The sequence below is a fragment of the Aspergillus nidulans genome, chromosome II, assembly GCF_000011425.1.
Source record: "Aspergillus nidulans FGSC A4 chromosome II".
In the NCBI taxonomy this organism is placed as follows: Eukaryota; Fungi; Ascomycota; class Eurotiomycetes; order Eurotiales; family Aspergillaceae; genus Aspergillus; species Aspergillus nidulans.
Genome location: NC_066258.1, coordinates 379,912 through 395,332, shown reverse-complemented (window position 1 = coordinate 395,332; position 15,421 = coordinate 379,912). Strand labels below are relative to the sequence as shown.

The 15,421-nt window shown below is 47.1% G+C and overlaps 6 protein-coding genes across 6 annotated transcripts, besides 1 other annotated feature; 4 read left to right on the top strand and 2 right to left on the bottom strand.

Annotated features, from left to right (window-relative positions):
• Window positions 1-15,421: part of a sequence feature (contig 1.136 1..31127(1)) that runs on past the window's edge.
• On the bottom strand, window positions 727-2,954 carry ANIA_07983 (uncharacterized protein; the record flags this gene model as incomplete). The annotated part of the gene is made up of 8 exons (XM_676160.1): window positions 727-766; window positions 855-1,127; window positions 1,181-1,262; window positions 1,342-1,579; window positions 1,823-2,073; window positions 2,138-2,319; window positions 2,578-2,594; window positions 2,850-2,954. 8 exons carry the CDS (start codon window positions 2,952-2,954, stop codon window positions 727-729), a joined length of 1,188 nt encoding a protein of 395 aa, XP_681252.1.
• On the top strand, window positions 3,515-4,226 carry ANIA_07982 (alpha/beta fold hydrolase; the record flags this gene model as incomplete). The annotated part of the gene is made up of 2 exons (XM_676159.1): window positions 3,515-3,670; window positions 3,900-4,226. The coding sequence occupies 2 exons, from the start codon at window positions 3,515-3,517 to the stop codon at window positions 4,224-4,226; spliced, it is 483 nt and encodes a 160-aa protein (XP_681251.1).
• On the top strand, window positions 5,150-7,560 carry ANIA_07981 (NADPH oxidase family protein; the record flags this gene model as incomplete). Its single annotated transcript, XM_676158.1, has 7 exons — window positions 5,150-5,470; window positions 5,664-5,885; window positions 6,105-6,329; window positions 6,556-6,939; window positions 7,048-7,155; window positions 7,301-7,403; window positions 7,454-7,560. 7 exons carry the CDS (start codon window positions 5,150-5,152, stop codon window positions 7,558-7,560), a joined length of 1,470 nt encoding a protein of 489 aa, XP_681250.1.
• Window positions 8,680-10,603, bottom strand: ANIA_07980 (uncharacterized protein; the record flags this gene model as incomplete). The annotated part of the gene is made up of 10 exons (XM_676157.1): window positions 8,680-8,688; window positions 8,823-8,950; window positions 9,191-9,210; window positions 9,275-9,378; window positions 9,480-9,556; window positions 9,823-9,831; window positions 10,075-10,152; window positions 10,261-10,279; window positions 10,348-10,392; window positions 10,466-10,603. 10 exons carry the CDS (start codon window positions 10,601-10,603, stop codon window positions 8,680-8,682), a joined length of 627 nt encoding a protein of 208 aa, XP_681249.1.
• Window positions 12,076-12,494, top strand: ANIA_11586 (uncharacterized protein; the record flags this gene model as incomplete). Its single annotated transcript, XM_050611180.1, has 3 exons — window positions 12,076-12,118; window positions 12,197-12,301; window positions 12,403-12,494. The coding sequence occupies 3 exons, from the start codon at window positions 12,076-12,078 to the stop codon at window positions 12,492-12,494; spliced, it is 240 nt and encodes a 79-aa protein (XP_050467231.1).
• Window positions 13,476-13,853, top strand: ANIA_07979 (uncharacterized protein; the record flags this gene model as incomplete). The annotated part of the gene is made up of 2 exons (XM_676156.1): window positions 13,476-13,691; window positions 13,740-13,853. The coding sequence occupies 2 exons, from the start codon at window positions 13,476-13,478 to the stop codon at window positions 13,851-13,853; spliced, it is 330 nt and encodes a 109-aa protein (XP_681248.1).

Sequence of the window (15,421 nt, the reverse complement as noted above, 5' to 3'; positions counted from 1 at the left end):
GGCGCCCATTAAGGAATTACCCCAACAATACCCCAGTTATGCCGTTCTTTCCGAATGGTCTATTGCTAGCACTGATGACCCCTCTCATCCGTCCGTAGCCTTCTCAATGGAGAGTACATCAAAATCATGCTGGGAGCGTACAGAGAGTGGTAGATGTTTATAAAGAAAGGTGCATAGAGAAAAGATTGCCACATCAGATATATTCAAGTCTTTACCTACAGAAGACAACTTACTCAGACAATGATCTGAATCAGACTCCATCGTTTGTCCGCGTGGGAAACATAGCGAGCTTCAGGGACACCTATACTGATTCCCAATAAGAGTTCCACTGAACACGGCATGAACGTGACTGGAAATGCTTGTGCTGATATCTTCACCTCATCAAGAAGAACAGAATAGTTTCGTAATGGCAGACAAGGTGTAATTTATTTCGTCACCACTGGGCTTGTCGTCTAAGGGGTTTCCTACACTGCACACGCGTAAAGGGCAGCCGTAACGAGCCAAAGCTACATGAGGACCCCACCGTATTACTTCCATGAATGTGAGTTCAACACAAGACTAACGTCACTGGCAAGTGGGTTCGATCTCTATAGAACTTTTGCTATATCGGGTTGAGATGATTATTCGAAGTAGACAACCTGGGAAACCTAGACTCACTACTGCGGTTTAAATCCAATTGGCAGAGTTGCTTAGAAAAAAGTCTGTCTCTACAGGATATACATTCAATCAGGGCCAGGTTATGACAGTGCATTCCTTGAATTCCCAACTGGAAGCCCAAGCGTGATCAGTATGATGCAAGCGCACAGCACTTAGAGGATGTCGGTGAATCATGAGTCCACCAACGGGGTACAAACCTTCTTCTGGTCATGATAATAATCCTCATAAAACCAGTCCACGTAAACCGCTCTGCACATCTTGGCCTATCAGGCGTCTCGGCATATTCTTCACCATCGCGAAATTCCGGCAGCGCCGCCTCCCATTGCGACTGAGAATGAGGCAGCCACGGCTTCGGCAGCGGCCAGTCACTGAAATGAACCAGATACGCCCGTGAAACTTCCACCGTAGCATTCCACTCTGCATCTTGGCCTCTGAAAGGTACTGGAGGTGGTCCTTGGTGCGAAACTCGCCTGTCAGCAGGGCATACCGTCGATGCGGTACCATCATCGCCGAGTCGGCAAACAGGCGATTCAGCACCTCCATGTCAAACGCGTCCGAGGACCTCGCTTCCTCGATGATGCGCTCAAAGGTATTCTTATTCGGCTCTATAAGCATTACGTGTGACCCGAACATCTGGTATTTGATAATGCTGTCTGCGTCGTTGAGCCGGTAGGCGCGAGGGACGGCCACGGGGGCGAGAGGAGAGGAAGTAGTGGTCCATATTGTTCAGCACCATAGAGTCGGAGTCGAGGACCAGGACGCGGATACACTCGGTCAGGTCGAAGGCGTAAAACTTAGTTAGACTCTTATGCCAGGTAGGGTCGCCGTTTGACGTTGAGAGCACCCAGACTGGTCGCAGTTTGACGTGCGGGTATTGTTGGCGGATTCGAGTCAGGGCGATCTGCTCGCGACTTGTGCCGGGCTATATAATAGGGTCATCAGTTAGAGATTTTGCGTTATTTATCTCCTTTTTAATTATTATCTGTGCCGTGCTGAAGGCGCCGTCAGGACAGGGCCATGCCGAACCTCTTCCCAGTCTTTTGGATGGATCACAACCCGGTCAAAATGGGTCGCAAACCGGTCGAGCCGCATGAAGTTCATCATCTGCAGTATCTTAGATGGTGGAATCCATAGGGGATCGTGTGCTGGTACTCGTTCTTCTTACCGCATTGCACAAGTAGTCGAAATTCGTCGCATATTGAACGTAGGCAAACCGGGTCTCCTCCTGTTCGGTGGTCCAATACGGCTTTAGCCCGCCCCATGCTTCTTCTGACGAAAACTTGCTCGCGGCAGGTATGAGGTGTAGCCGGTTAAAACCGATCAGTATAAAACATGCTACTACTGCGCATGTCGCAATGATCGTGCGTTTGGCGGAGAGGAGCAATTTCAGCTCAGGATTGATAGCAAGCTCAGAATCTGGTGAAACGAGGAAAAAATTTATACAGTAAGAACTAGATATGCTTAGGGATTTTTGTCTCACTTCTCAGTGACTGCGCCACTGGTACGGCAGGAGGTCGAGATTGTAGGCGCCCACGCTCTGTAGAAAAGTCGCGAATGTGTACAGAACTGCTGGAAGAGCGGCGTCTGTATGGCCGACTGTGAGGACATTCCAGCATAGCGGCCGGAAGATATAACGGGCAGAGGACGAAACTAGCGAGGAAGCTGTTTTGCATCCAGCAGTGCGGAAACTGTGAGTTTGATCATCTCACATAAAATAATGGCCGTCAGGGGATCGTGTCTCTTGTCGGTCTCGTCGGACTGAGACTGAACTTGGTGTTGAAGCTTCGTTTGATCAGCAAAGAACAGCTAATTTGGATTCGTGGAACAGACCAGGATCGATGCTGAGTTATGCATGGGCCAGCTTTTAGGGTTAAATGAGTTTCCTTTGCGTTTTCCCATCTATGAACATGATATACCTACCAGAGATAAACCAATGACTGCAGTTTTCTTTCTGTAATTACTGCTTTCAGTCAACCTGCGAAACGGGTCAACGATTGTAAGAGTAGTACAGGGGAGAAATCACATTCTGCTGCGCTGAAGATATAATAGGATGCGCTGAAGATATAATAGGGCAAAGAGTTGCGCAATGTTGACCTTGGACTCCCACGGGATTTGGGAACAATCAAGCACTGATTAACTTGAATTGAAGCTGGTTGAAGACCAATTGAAAGCTTGCAACACTCAGGGCTTACCCAATTCGTCACGCTGGAACCTAACACGCCATCACTGAGAAGCTCCAGGCTCCGCTCATGCGTGGAGATAGTAACTGATCCAACATGTTGAGTGGCATTGAACATTAATCCACGGACTATTCACCAGATTATTGAAGATATGAGTCTGGCCTTCCAGTGCTTGAGTCTTTATTTCATTGGCAAAAGCGTGAAGGATGCATCTGTACTCATTGTGGGATATGTCTCAGGGCTGCTTCGTCCCGTATAGCTCGCTCGAGTCAGCAGCCTCAGGCGCAATACTCTAAGCCACCGATCAAAAAACAGCGCACCAGTATAACGGCAGAATAAGCACACTAACTCGATTATAAGAGCATACGATTGAAGTTAGCTTTGTTGGTTTAGGCTTTGAAGCGAAAGTTTCAGCTGAGCTGTCATCCACGAGCTGCAGGTAAAGTCAGCACTCAGCCCTGCCGCATAGTAGGAAAGGAATCTATTCGTTCAGGATCTCTGAAGTCTTTTATTGTCAGAACCTGTTATAACTTGTTCTACCACTGCTTCCCTCCAGAAACAACCAGCTTTAGAAAAATAAAAGAATATATAAGAAAAAAGAATAAATGGCCCCGACAGTTGTCATAGTCCCGGGCTTCTGGCTTGGCCTTCAACCTTACGAACTCCTTGTCAACGAAATGCAAAAGGCCGCGCCTGGTCTAACAGACTTTGTCTACGCTCCGCTTGTATCTACAGGAATGCGCAGCCCCGGCAACCCAACCATGTACGACGACGCAATTGGAATCCGCGAGGTCATTAGGCCACTTGTCGAGGCAGGAAAACGACTCGTGCTTGTAGGTCACAGCGCCGGCGCTTCTTGTCAGGGATGGCAACGGAGGGCCTGGAGGTGGGTGAGGAAGTTTCGATGAAGAGCGGCGGCGGTGTCGAGAGGTTTGTCTTTATTGCTGGCGGGATTTTACCCGTTGGCGCGCCGCATCCTGAGATGACGATGCTGGATATGAATGTCGAGGTAGGCCGCATTTCACTTTTGGGAGCACTCTATTATACCAACGGTGCACATAGAACGGCGAGGCACAATGTCGCGATCCAGACAACCTCTTATTCCACGATGTTGACAAAGATGTCGCCACCATATACCAGCCGTTACTCAAGTGCCAACCTGCTGAGGGGTGGGTTGGGAAATGCACATATTGCGGGTGGGAGAAGGTTCCAAGCAGCTATCTGCTGACCGAGCATGATCGGGTCCTCTCCCCGCGAGTGCAGGAGATATGTGCTGGAATTTCGGGGTCAGAGGTGATTAGGATTCCGGCCGGCCACTTGCCCATGTTGAGTGACCCTAAGATGCTGGCTGAGAAGGTGGTTTCTTGTTTGAAGCTGGACAGTGATTAACACCTGGTAACACTATATTACAGAGTACAAAAAACATGGAAGCCTCAGAACAAACTTCATCATTGGGAGTATTATACTGGCACACAGTCAGCCAATACAGTGCGGAATACTGTGACTACTAGGCATCCCAATAACGTCGGGGAAACCAGGCTACTGTAGAGAGTAAAATCACGAAGCACTTCCCATACACTGGACAGCAAAAACACACTGATTGACGGCGCAGGCTTTCTACCGGCAGAAAATAAGTCCTTACCGGCGAAACCTTCATGTCAAAACAAGCTACTGATGTTTAGCTCTACCTTCCAAGTCGCCATTTTAGCGGCAACTATCTGTATTGGTCTCATATTCCTCTACTCTCCGTCCTCAGTGTAGTGCTCACAACCCTCGTCGCTGCTTTCTCCATCACTCTGTATGTTAGCGCCGCAAGCATGGGCTTGCTGTATCTTTCTTTAATGAGCGGAGACGTGACGGGCTATGTTTGGTAAGCCCATGTACAGAGCGGCTGCTCCTACCTCTCGAGACGAAAAGATGGCATATATAAGCCGGAACAACGACCATAGAGAGTCTGCTTGTCCAAGCCAATGAGAATGCCGGCATTCTTAAATACAGCGCTTGCGCTGCTCAAGGGCTCCAGCGGGACATTCCCTGTCTTGGCCTGGTCTTCATTGGGCATATCTCGATGCTTCGACTTTGGAAGAGGGCCTTGGCTTTTTTATCAGAGAAGGGCCCCGATACGACTTCAACATAGCAGATATGTATTGGCTCTAAGTACTACGTGGGGTCCCGGAGTTGCAGAAGCCAACTAAGTCATGTTTACTGGCAGATATCGTAGATCTGGAAGGTGGGTACTGCATAGTGCCGTCTTGTTTGCGACGATCGCAAGGGAGACTTATAAAATTCTGTATGACAAATAGGTCGCAACAATGGGGGCTGCAAGGCTGCCTTCTGGCTCATTTCGACTGGTTCAGAGACCAAGCTCATCTCCCAGGCTGACTGCATGGCGTATGACCCGTTGGATTCAGCTGCCCGATTTTAAGCTGGATGGCGCAGTAGCTGAAATTTTGGTCGATTTCTGCCATCACGGCCCTCGTCCCAGTTCAACCCTCATCCTCTGCTACATGGACGTGTTGATCAGCTCTCGACGCCCGCCACTGCACTCTCTTCAATGGCACAAAGACTTTTCTGTCCGGCAGACAACCGTCTATCACGGCCAATACAATCGACTACGCATTCCAGCTGGCGGGGTCAATGATTGGCGAATTCTTCCGTACCTTAAACCCGAGTCTATCTCCGCCCCGTCGCCATGAGCTGCTAAGACGTTTCCTAGAACAGACTGGCGCGCGTCATCCATTCCCAGACATCATCAGAGGTCCAAACCTAACAGCGAACGGACAGTTGCTTGCCATAGTGGATGACAGGTGCGATCCCTGCTTACAGTTCGCTGGAATTTCAGACAACACGGCGTTCCTGCCCGTTCGCCAATGGGGGTCAGATGAGCATATTCGACGGCCTCCTGAAGGGCTGTATGCTCGTGTCTCCGGCATGGACGCAGAAATGCTCTATGCGCATCTCAATCAAGATGTAGGTTGCTTCCTAACTGAGGTATGGATTCTCCACCAACTTCTCACAGAGAGCAGGTCGTGCAGAGCGCCGAATTATGTACGTCTACCTCTTTTCCCTACTATTGTAGCTAATGGACAAGTTATCTGGTCGATTTAACCCCTCTGGCTTGCCTTGCTCTGATATCTAACGTCAACTACATGCATCTTCCCCAGATGTGATCATTTCTCTTGCGATACGTGGCGTTTGACTCATACATGGGACTCTCGCAGGTAATCCTACACTTGAAAAAGCTTGAATAAATGCTTACAATTATAGAACCGCGGATTTATCCTGCAGTTCCATCTTCCACATTACATCCTTCGACAAGCGGATGACCAAGTAAAAGACTGTTGGAGACTACGGAAGCACCGTCTAATTCACCTCTCTCGTCGGAACGCTTACGAGGTGCAACTGTCCCTTATAGTGTATGGGGTCGATGAGCCCTCTTCGCCCAATGCAAAACCTCTTTACCCTCATTGTATGCAATCTCTGCGACACCAAGTGCGTAACTAACAGGTTACAGGGTACTGCCTCACTGGGTGGCCTGTCTCTGCTTTCCCTTCCATGGCTTCGACAATTCTCGTATGAGATCTTTCTTCGAGGACATCAAATCTTCACAGTGCTCTTTGTCTACGGAATCTGGCGACATCTTTCAACCCGGGCCCGGTCTTCGAAAACTTATCTCCTGGTTGCGCTGGGGATGTTCGGACTGACCTCATTCTTACAGACAGTGACCCTCTTCTATCGCAACGGGCTGTTTGCCGGCCGTGGTCTCCCTAGGGCTGTTGTTACCTTTAGCGCCCAAACAAGTAAGGAAGAGCGTCCTGTCGTAACAGCCGCCCATATCCGTGTTCTTCTGCCTCGGCCTTTGAAAGTGGAAGCTGGTCAGTACATCAACCTCTGGATGCCGTCAGTCAGTCTATCATCATGGATGCAGACACACCCTTTTATAGTGGCATCATGGTCTAGTAATCAGCAGGATACTGTTGAGCTCCTCCTCCAGCCACGCCATGGCTTGACCGCTGACCTTGTTCGCTACGCGCCCACGGCGAATGAAAGCTCGGTTTCCTTCCTAGCCTTGTTCACCAGCCCCCATGGAATGATTGACGATGTCAGTCATTATGAAAGCATCTTAGTGGTCACCAGTGGATTTGGGATCGCAGCGGCGATTCCATACCTTAAGAAAATGATATATAGTTATAATACCTGCACCGTCCAGGTCCTCCAACTCCATTTGGTATGGGAAGTAAAGTCTGTTGGCGAGATGGCCGCAGCCCTGGCCCTGCTGAATAACCTCCTGAAAGACGACATCATGGATAATGGCTATGTTCGTACCAAATTTCATCCAGGGGCCCACCTGGTGCTGACCACAACCATGGTTTTAGATTCTCCATATCTCGATCTACGTTAGGGACGGCCTCGAGACAAACTGATTTCCTTTTGGCGAACATGATTGGGTCTGTCTTTACCAGGGGCCACCATATTATCAGAATATTGTATTCGTCGAGGCGTCTGGCGACCAGATTGAGAGGCTGCCTAACATCCGGGACAAGCAAGGCAAGACATTGGTGGTGGGTGAGTCGTCCCAACACCCTCATGGACCACGCGCTGAAATTCCTGTCTAGTGTCCGCAGCCGACGGAGTGCGAGATCACATACAGAAGACAGTACGGAGACACCTTTATCAGGGCATGAACCTTTTTGAACTGGAGTACCAGCCGTGCGCAGACTGAGAGTATTGTCAGACATGGAGAAGAGATGCCGGATTGTTTTGGAAAGCAGTACTTTAGATTACCATTGTTCACTCTCCTAAACTTTGTCCTAGTTAATAAGAATTATTTTATCACAGATAGGTTGAGGGCTTGGTTTTGCAATCCCAAAAAGTGTCGCGAGATAGTATATGTAGAGAGAAGTAGAACTTGGGTGGATCTGTAAGAGCAATAATAAACCAGCCTAGACTCAAGTCCTTTGTTCAAAGGATTCCCTTGTTCAAAGGCCGTAGCCATCAGTCCCACCCGTCAGGAAACCATCTCTTGTTCAACCATTTTGATCATTTTGACCATGTATACAACCCTCATACTGACTGTCGCACCTCTTGCCTATAAATACTAATCAGTTTCTCGCTCTTTCCACCATGCTCCTATTTATTCTGCCATTGGGCGTTCTCCCATCCCATGTCCTTACCTATTGCCAACCAAACCTCTTTTCCTTGACCCCCAGCACTTCCTCTCTCTACCTTCCTCTATTCCATCACTCTTGTTGTCAATCATTATTGTGGGCGGATCGTCCTAAATGGATATTCTTGCGGTCGGCGTCCAGGTAATTGTCACTGTACCCTTTTCTTCATTAGCAGATTTTTCGTAAAGAAGCCCGATCAGAAGACCGTCACCACTTTAGATTATACAGCGTATTTTGATGTAAGGATCAATAATATTTTTACCTTTATAACCTATTCTCACACAGCCCAGTTTATGCGTGGTTTTGGCAAGAGATTACGACTACTTGGTCGGCTGATTATCTTTCAAAGGGACAATCTGATGTGGCGGCTTGAGGCTGGAGGAGCTATTCAGTAGTCTAGTTTCTGGACTGGGGAAGCTAGCAGTCCCCCAATACCCAGGTCTGGTTGTGTGAATGAATATTAGATCTTGTTCAAGCTAGTAGTGTATTCGCTTTTCCTGGGTCTTCTGCGGTAACTTATTCTGTATCCTAGGGGCCTGGCCCTGATAAGAGTAGAGTTGTTTTAGATCAGGATGCCTTTGGCCAGGTAAGTCTGATAGCATGGATGCCCGTACACTTAGATGATCCTTACTGTATTCTAGTTGGCTGAAGAGCTTGGTATTTATTTTAAGATGTTAAGATATCTAGAGAGGTTTCAGGTGGCTGATATTTATAGAAGGCTCACAGCTCTTGAGTATGTAAGAAGCTTTGTAGTAGAAAAGGAGCTTTTTGAGCATGATATTCCTGGTAGACACTTTTTTGCCCTACTCCTGCTTACCAAGTTTATCCTCTCTGACCATGGATCTGTAATAGGATATTCTAACATGGACGCTGTACCTCTCCTCCTTCCCACAGATCCTGTGCTGCTGACAAGCAATCTACAAGCAGCATTTTCTCTGAAATACCCTATACACACAGTAGCTGAGCACCTAACAGATATAAAGCATATATTAGAAACCAACACAGGCCAAGAGATTGACATCCTTCTAGACATGTCTAATGCCGCCCAGACCATGGTTACTGTAGATCAACTACCTGAGCTTGATAGCAGCTCTTCTCCTTCTAAAGGTTATATTAACTCCCCTCCCAAAGATGAGCCACTCACATTCCATAATACCGGTATTCTACCCAGTTACATAGCCTCACCGGGGCCAGCTAGTAGGTACCTGAGCCAACAATAAACAGCGCTGATCACAAATAATTTCAGTATAGTAGTATTCCTATTCTTACAGAACCCTATTTTCAGCAAAAAAGGACAGCTGCTTGATAATAAGCAGATCCAAGATATCCTTAAGGTGCATTGCAGCTTCTGTACCTATGATCTTGTTGGAAGTCTATACTCATTTTAGATCACTGGCTGGCTAATCTAGGGAACCACCTTCCTAGGCTTGGACTTCCTTTAGTATGGAGAGGTATACAAGGAGCAGTGAACTACCTTTGAGCCCTTAATGCCAACAACTTCACCCATCCTCTCGCAGCATGATTTGCCCTCATCCTCTTTAGCCTCAATTACTACGAACCTTGTAGGCATCCGGGTAAATTCCGTACTCACCCTAGTGGTAGGACGCACGCGAGTTCTGTTCTTGATTGCATTCTTGATGAATATACAGATAATCCTCGCATATCAGACAACCCCTGAAGCCGTCAGAATAAAATCACCACCATTTTCACCAGGGAAGGGCATTGGTGGTGGGAGGTTGGAGCAATACTAAGTAGTAGGTAGCTGGTTTGTTAAAGATAATCTAATAAAAGCTATGTATATTCCATGATAGGCTTACTGGAGCCAGCTAATTCAGATCTCCAGGCATAGCAAGTTATTCATAAATAGTCAGATAAATACTCTCGCCACATTGTCACAGAATACTCAGCCAGGCACTGTCTATATGTTCCACTCGCTGCAGTTTATAGCAAAAGCCATCATGCTTGGGCAGATCACTGATAAACTTTCACAAGCCTGGTCCAATGCTGTCCTTAGCAGCCCAGATAAGCTAGCCCTAGCATGCAAAGAGGATCAAGAAGCCTTGGCGCACCTGCAGGCTGGGAGTTCCTGGCCAATAGAGGATGCAAAATGCTCTGCAAAGCAGAAGATAGAGGAGTTCCTTGCTTTTCTAAATAAAACTTAAAACAGGGGACTTGATAGACTTTGCCAGATTAAGGTTTTTATCTGCATTGCATACTATAGCATAGAGATATTCTTCTTGATATAAAATACCTACTTGTTTCTACAACAGTGCCCTAGACAGTAACAGCTGGTCTTATTTCCATCTATCTAACAGAGGCATGTATAAGTAAAAGGTACATACAGAAATCAGGGTGAACCATGCAAGACTAATTAGATCCCCAGGGGCCTAATATATCTCTATCAAGAGCTGCTGCTACAGGACACGTGAGTTTCAGACTAAAGTAGGAAGAAGCACTAACCTTTTTTAGGTCCTCCACAGAGCTGACAGACGTCGTCGCGGAGAGAAATTCAATCGCGGCCGAGCTAGTCCACCAGTGATCGAAGTTGTCAAGACCAACCACCCCATCATCCTTGACATACTTCTGCATCAGTTCCATCATTATCTGCCTGACAGGGGCCAAGTTGCTTGCTTGAACTTTGCCCAGCAGTTGGGTAGAGCAGCAATCAATCCAGGCTAGGAAAAAATCTGTCAGAGGCTATCTAGATAAGATTCAAATAGTAGTATACCAATCTGGACTTCCCTGTCAAGGTTTATTAGGATACTAGAACAGTTCAGGGACAAGTACTCAAGATTCTGGCTAATAAGATATAATAGTCTATCAAGAATCTAGAGATGATTAGCAACCTTATATATCTGCCTGAAACTGAAGCCAAACCTAAGACATAATCACAGCCAGCTGCTGTTAATCTGGGAATACTTTGTATATAACAACATAGTCCAAGGTAAGAGGGTAGTACTTGCTGAAAGTATATAGGGAATTAGAGGTCTGGAAATATTCCATAACTGAGACTATATTTTTATAGTAAGTTAAATAGAGGATCTCCAGGATTCTGTCTATATACTTGCTAGGATACTAGTACACTGCCTAGACAGCACAGCAACCAGAGCACCTGACATACATACTAACTATACCAGCCAGATTATACTCAAAGATCTTCTCAAATATATCCCATAGAGACTCCTTCTGTTTAATAAGATCAGAACCCGCGGTATTCTCCCCCTCGCTGATCTTTGGAAGAGCTAAGGATCATGGTTGGCCACAAATGATCTTGCGACTAGGCTCCGCGGGCGACGGCAAAGTGTTTCTCTTGGCCAGGCGTGTAGTAGGATGGGGCCCCTCTGTGAGCTCGGACATAGGCTCAGTTGGAGTTGATACCACTTCCTAAGTATCAGTCGAGGGCTTGTTAAGCAAAGGAAGCCCTTCCACTACAATCTAAGTGACCGGCCGCTTGGAAGTGGATGGATTCATATTTAACTGAACTGTGATCTCGACTGAAATACAATCCATGCAAATAAGAGGTGTTTAAATCTGTCCAAGCTAAGCTGCTGCAGTTGTCTGAGGGTCGCTGCAGGGGCTTGGATACAGGAGATAGAGTGATGCGGCGCGACCGCAGTGGAGTAGGCACATCCAACGCCTATATCCTTTGTCAGGAAGCTGACTTCGCCCAAGTTCTTGTTCTGCAGCCATCAACAGTTGTTTCAAACTCCATTTCTGCAATGCGGCGAGCCCTACTCACTGAGCAAGAAGTCTGGCTGGCAACAGAGCAGCGCCTAAAGTACCTAGGAACAGCCAAGGTCAACATTAATCAGATTCAATTTGAACCCCCGTTGCCCCGGGATCTGGATAGCAAGAACGTAGCTCGGCTTTGTGAAATTTTCCGTAAGAACCAATGTCGCTGCCTGGACATCAATAATCATGTCCCCGCAATTATCTCTCAGCAAGACCTTGCTGTTGCGCTGCAGAACACAAATATATTGCAATAGTCACTGCTGTGACTAATAAACCGCCCCAGTTTCCTGAACTAAGATTCGCGGCTGGGCAGCTTTGAGTACTTCACGGACAACACCATGTACAGGCAGGAGCCAAGGTGCTTCCTCCAGCAGACCGCTGGTAGATAATCAATCTTTACCTGGACAGTAGGTCTTCTGGGAGATATCTTTGGTACTATATGGCTAACTGTCTACATAGATATTGGTGAAGAACTGATGGCCTCCCTACTAGAGGAATATGCCAACCAGAAGAAGCCAACCAACAGAGAAATTTATCACAAGATCCGGCAGTATAAGGGTGAGGGTAATGAAGCTTTTTAGGAGTGGTAGTTTGTCTGGCTGTTACCCAGCAATCAGGACTACCTAGATCAGCTAGATAATAGACAAAACTATTGCCTCCAGCAGGCCTTCAATCAGCTACTGTCAATTCCTGGCCTTTGGCCAAATGGGATGCAAATCAGCATGCTTCATTGGTTGATCACCACTGGCTGTATTGAAGTAGGTTGATAACTTAGCTTCTCTCCCATCCTGTTGATCACTTTGCTCACCACAACAAGGAAATCCTTACCTACCTTGACCATATTAAAGACTTCTAGTCATCCTTAGTTGCCTCAGATTGTGATTTGATGAAGAAGATAGATCTAGATACAGTTGATACTCTGCAGCTGCTGGCACCAGGCAGATCCCGAACCAACACCAAAACTGCCTGTGGGTTGATCCTGGGTGGCCAGGCTTTTGCTGGATTCAACAATAGAGAAAGAAGGGCCATATAGAGTTGACTGGAAAGCTTTAATGGGCTGGTTCTGTCTTTATATACATTTTTCAAAGACTTTAAGTACTTGGAAAGCTGTGCCTATTGCGTGAAGCGACTCTTTAGCCCATTAGCTGAATCTGTGTGGAAAACCATAAGCTCTATATTTGTTCCAACTTCTGAAGAGGAGAGCAGCATTCAGACTTCTGAGTCCACTTTTTAGTGTAAGCGTGTAATGCGTGCGGAGGGCCTGGATAAGGGATATATACAGGTATGGTTATATACAATGCGCCATTATCCTCTAATGCCACTAGATCTGAAAAAGGATGATGATTTGCTGGCAAAGCCTACTCATGTTATAGCCGATAAAAGAGCAGTCTACAAGATGGCTGAACTTGCACACCAGCTCGGGTTCAGATCCCCAGAGATTGGGGCAATAATCAACAGTTCTCCAGATCATTAGATCACGAGAGAGGCTCTTCTACAGGCCAGGAAACCTAACTATTTCCAGTATGACACCCAACAGTTCAATATCCTAGTCAGTTAGATTGTTGACTGTTTTGCAGCTGCTGTCCCAGACCAACCAGAAGTTTGTCAAGATCTTCTTATAGATAATACCATAAAACCTCAGGCTCGGTGCAGTATACTACAAATAGGATCCTATAAACAAGATAGCCCGTTGCTCTTCCTGGACCATTTGCATATGGACAATCCTGAGGTTGCTGACATGATCACTACCTTTTTCATCCACCATTGCATCTATTTTTCCTTCTTCGGCAAATCAGCACAACCTGGGCCTACCGGCCACGGTCAAACCAGAGAACCTGGCGCGGACGCCCCTCAGTCTCTGTTGTTTGTTGAGGAGGCTGGGTCATCTAACAATCAAAGAGCTGCTCCACACGTGGCTGAGCCAAGCAAGCCAGTACAACAGGGGCAGCAGGAGGTACAGCTCTGACAGGATAGGGTATGACAAACTCTGCACCACCAGCAGGTACCTAGAGCAGGAAGGGAGCGACGAATTCTGAAAAAACAACAGAAGCAGAAGTTCTATTGTCAGCAGCACCCAGCTGACGCAGGCAGCCCAGAGCCCATGGAGTATGAATAGGTGAGCAAGGAGTCCTCGGACCAGGATATGTCTGACCAGGGACGCTTATCTCTGGAACCCCCTGGTGCAGATCTTGCAATAACGCCTTGGGGACCATTAAATAGATCTTTGTTGGTGTCCAACCCACTAAACCCCGCGCAGAGCTCAATCGCCGACCAAGGCAAAAATACTAATAAACATTGTACGAGGATCTTGCCAGAAGCAGTCCCTCCGGAACAGGATGTAGGGGAGACATTGATGATAGGAGCTCCAAATCCAGATAGTAAGATCCAAGAGCAAGTAGAGATTGATCTGCCTCTGTGTCTGGAGGTTGGATCTCCCTGTAATGACCAGGATGGACAGCAACAGATATCAGATGCTTACTTAAACCAACTAATAAGGGCTGAGAAGGAGCAGGAAAGGTTAGAGGAGGAGATGGAACATGAATAACTTGAGGGCGAGCTTGGTATCCTCAACGCAAATCCACCAGCTCCAGCTCCAGAAAGGCAAATTTTACTGCCCGGGACTGCGGAGCTGACAGGCACGGACTTACATTCAGCACTGACTAATATTCCAGAACCTACTCAGCACCCACCTACTGCTGAAGTTGGGCCACGCTTGCTAATGCCGCCAGGACAGGTGGAAATATCCTTCTGAACTTTTGAACAAGGGGCCTGGAAGCACTCAGACTGTTTCTGGGTCAACCTATCAGATCCATTGCCCGTGGAACAAGCTGCGAGGAAGTATACATGGAAGAATTATTTACTATATAATCGGAATCTACAGAGCCTTAGCCCCGCTCAATGCTATCGCGCAGCGACTGTTGATGGCAATAATAAGATCTTTGTGATTTCGGAGTATGAAGAGAAAAAACTGACGGCCGAAGGGAGATTCACCAAGGCCCGACAGCTTCTGTTGTTGGCTGGGGACGTCTCCCACACCCAGGAACAGGTTGAGTCTGCTCCTAAGCATAACCAATGCCGATCCTGTTCTCCTTCTGAGACATCAGAAGAATTGTGAGCACTCTTCTAGGTCGAACTTAGCAATATACAACTCTACCCAAGATGTCCTTGGGAACATGAACTGTATCCTCCTGAGGAGAACCTCTTAGAGCAGTTTACTCCTCAAGAGGCTTCTCCTATGTGCTTATCCGGCATATATAGGCTATCTCGTGTATTGGCCCACAAGTAGATTTTTATATTAATATACTTATAGTTGGAGCATTATATGAATCAAACAAACTTGGAAAGCATGTCACAGAAGTGCTCTCTTGAGGGGGTAAGTTTCGTTTCGTTGTTTCGTTTCGTTTCGTTTCGTTTCGTTTCGTTTCGTTTCGTTTCGTTTCGTTTCGTTTCGTTTCGTTTCGTTTGTTTCGTTTTATTATTTAATGTCACTCGGCGGATCACGTGGCCCACGTGATCTGCGGCCTCCCAGGGGGCATCTGGACGTGCTACCTAAACAGAACTGCCTAGGAACTAGCTAGATACAGGTTTGAAGCAGCAACTATGGACAATATATGTTGGAAATGAGCCGAAGAAGCATCCGGCGCTTCTATGGCCAGGTCTTCGAGGGCAGATGCCCGTTTTGAC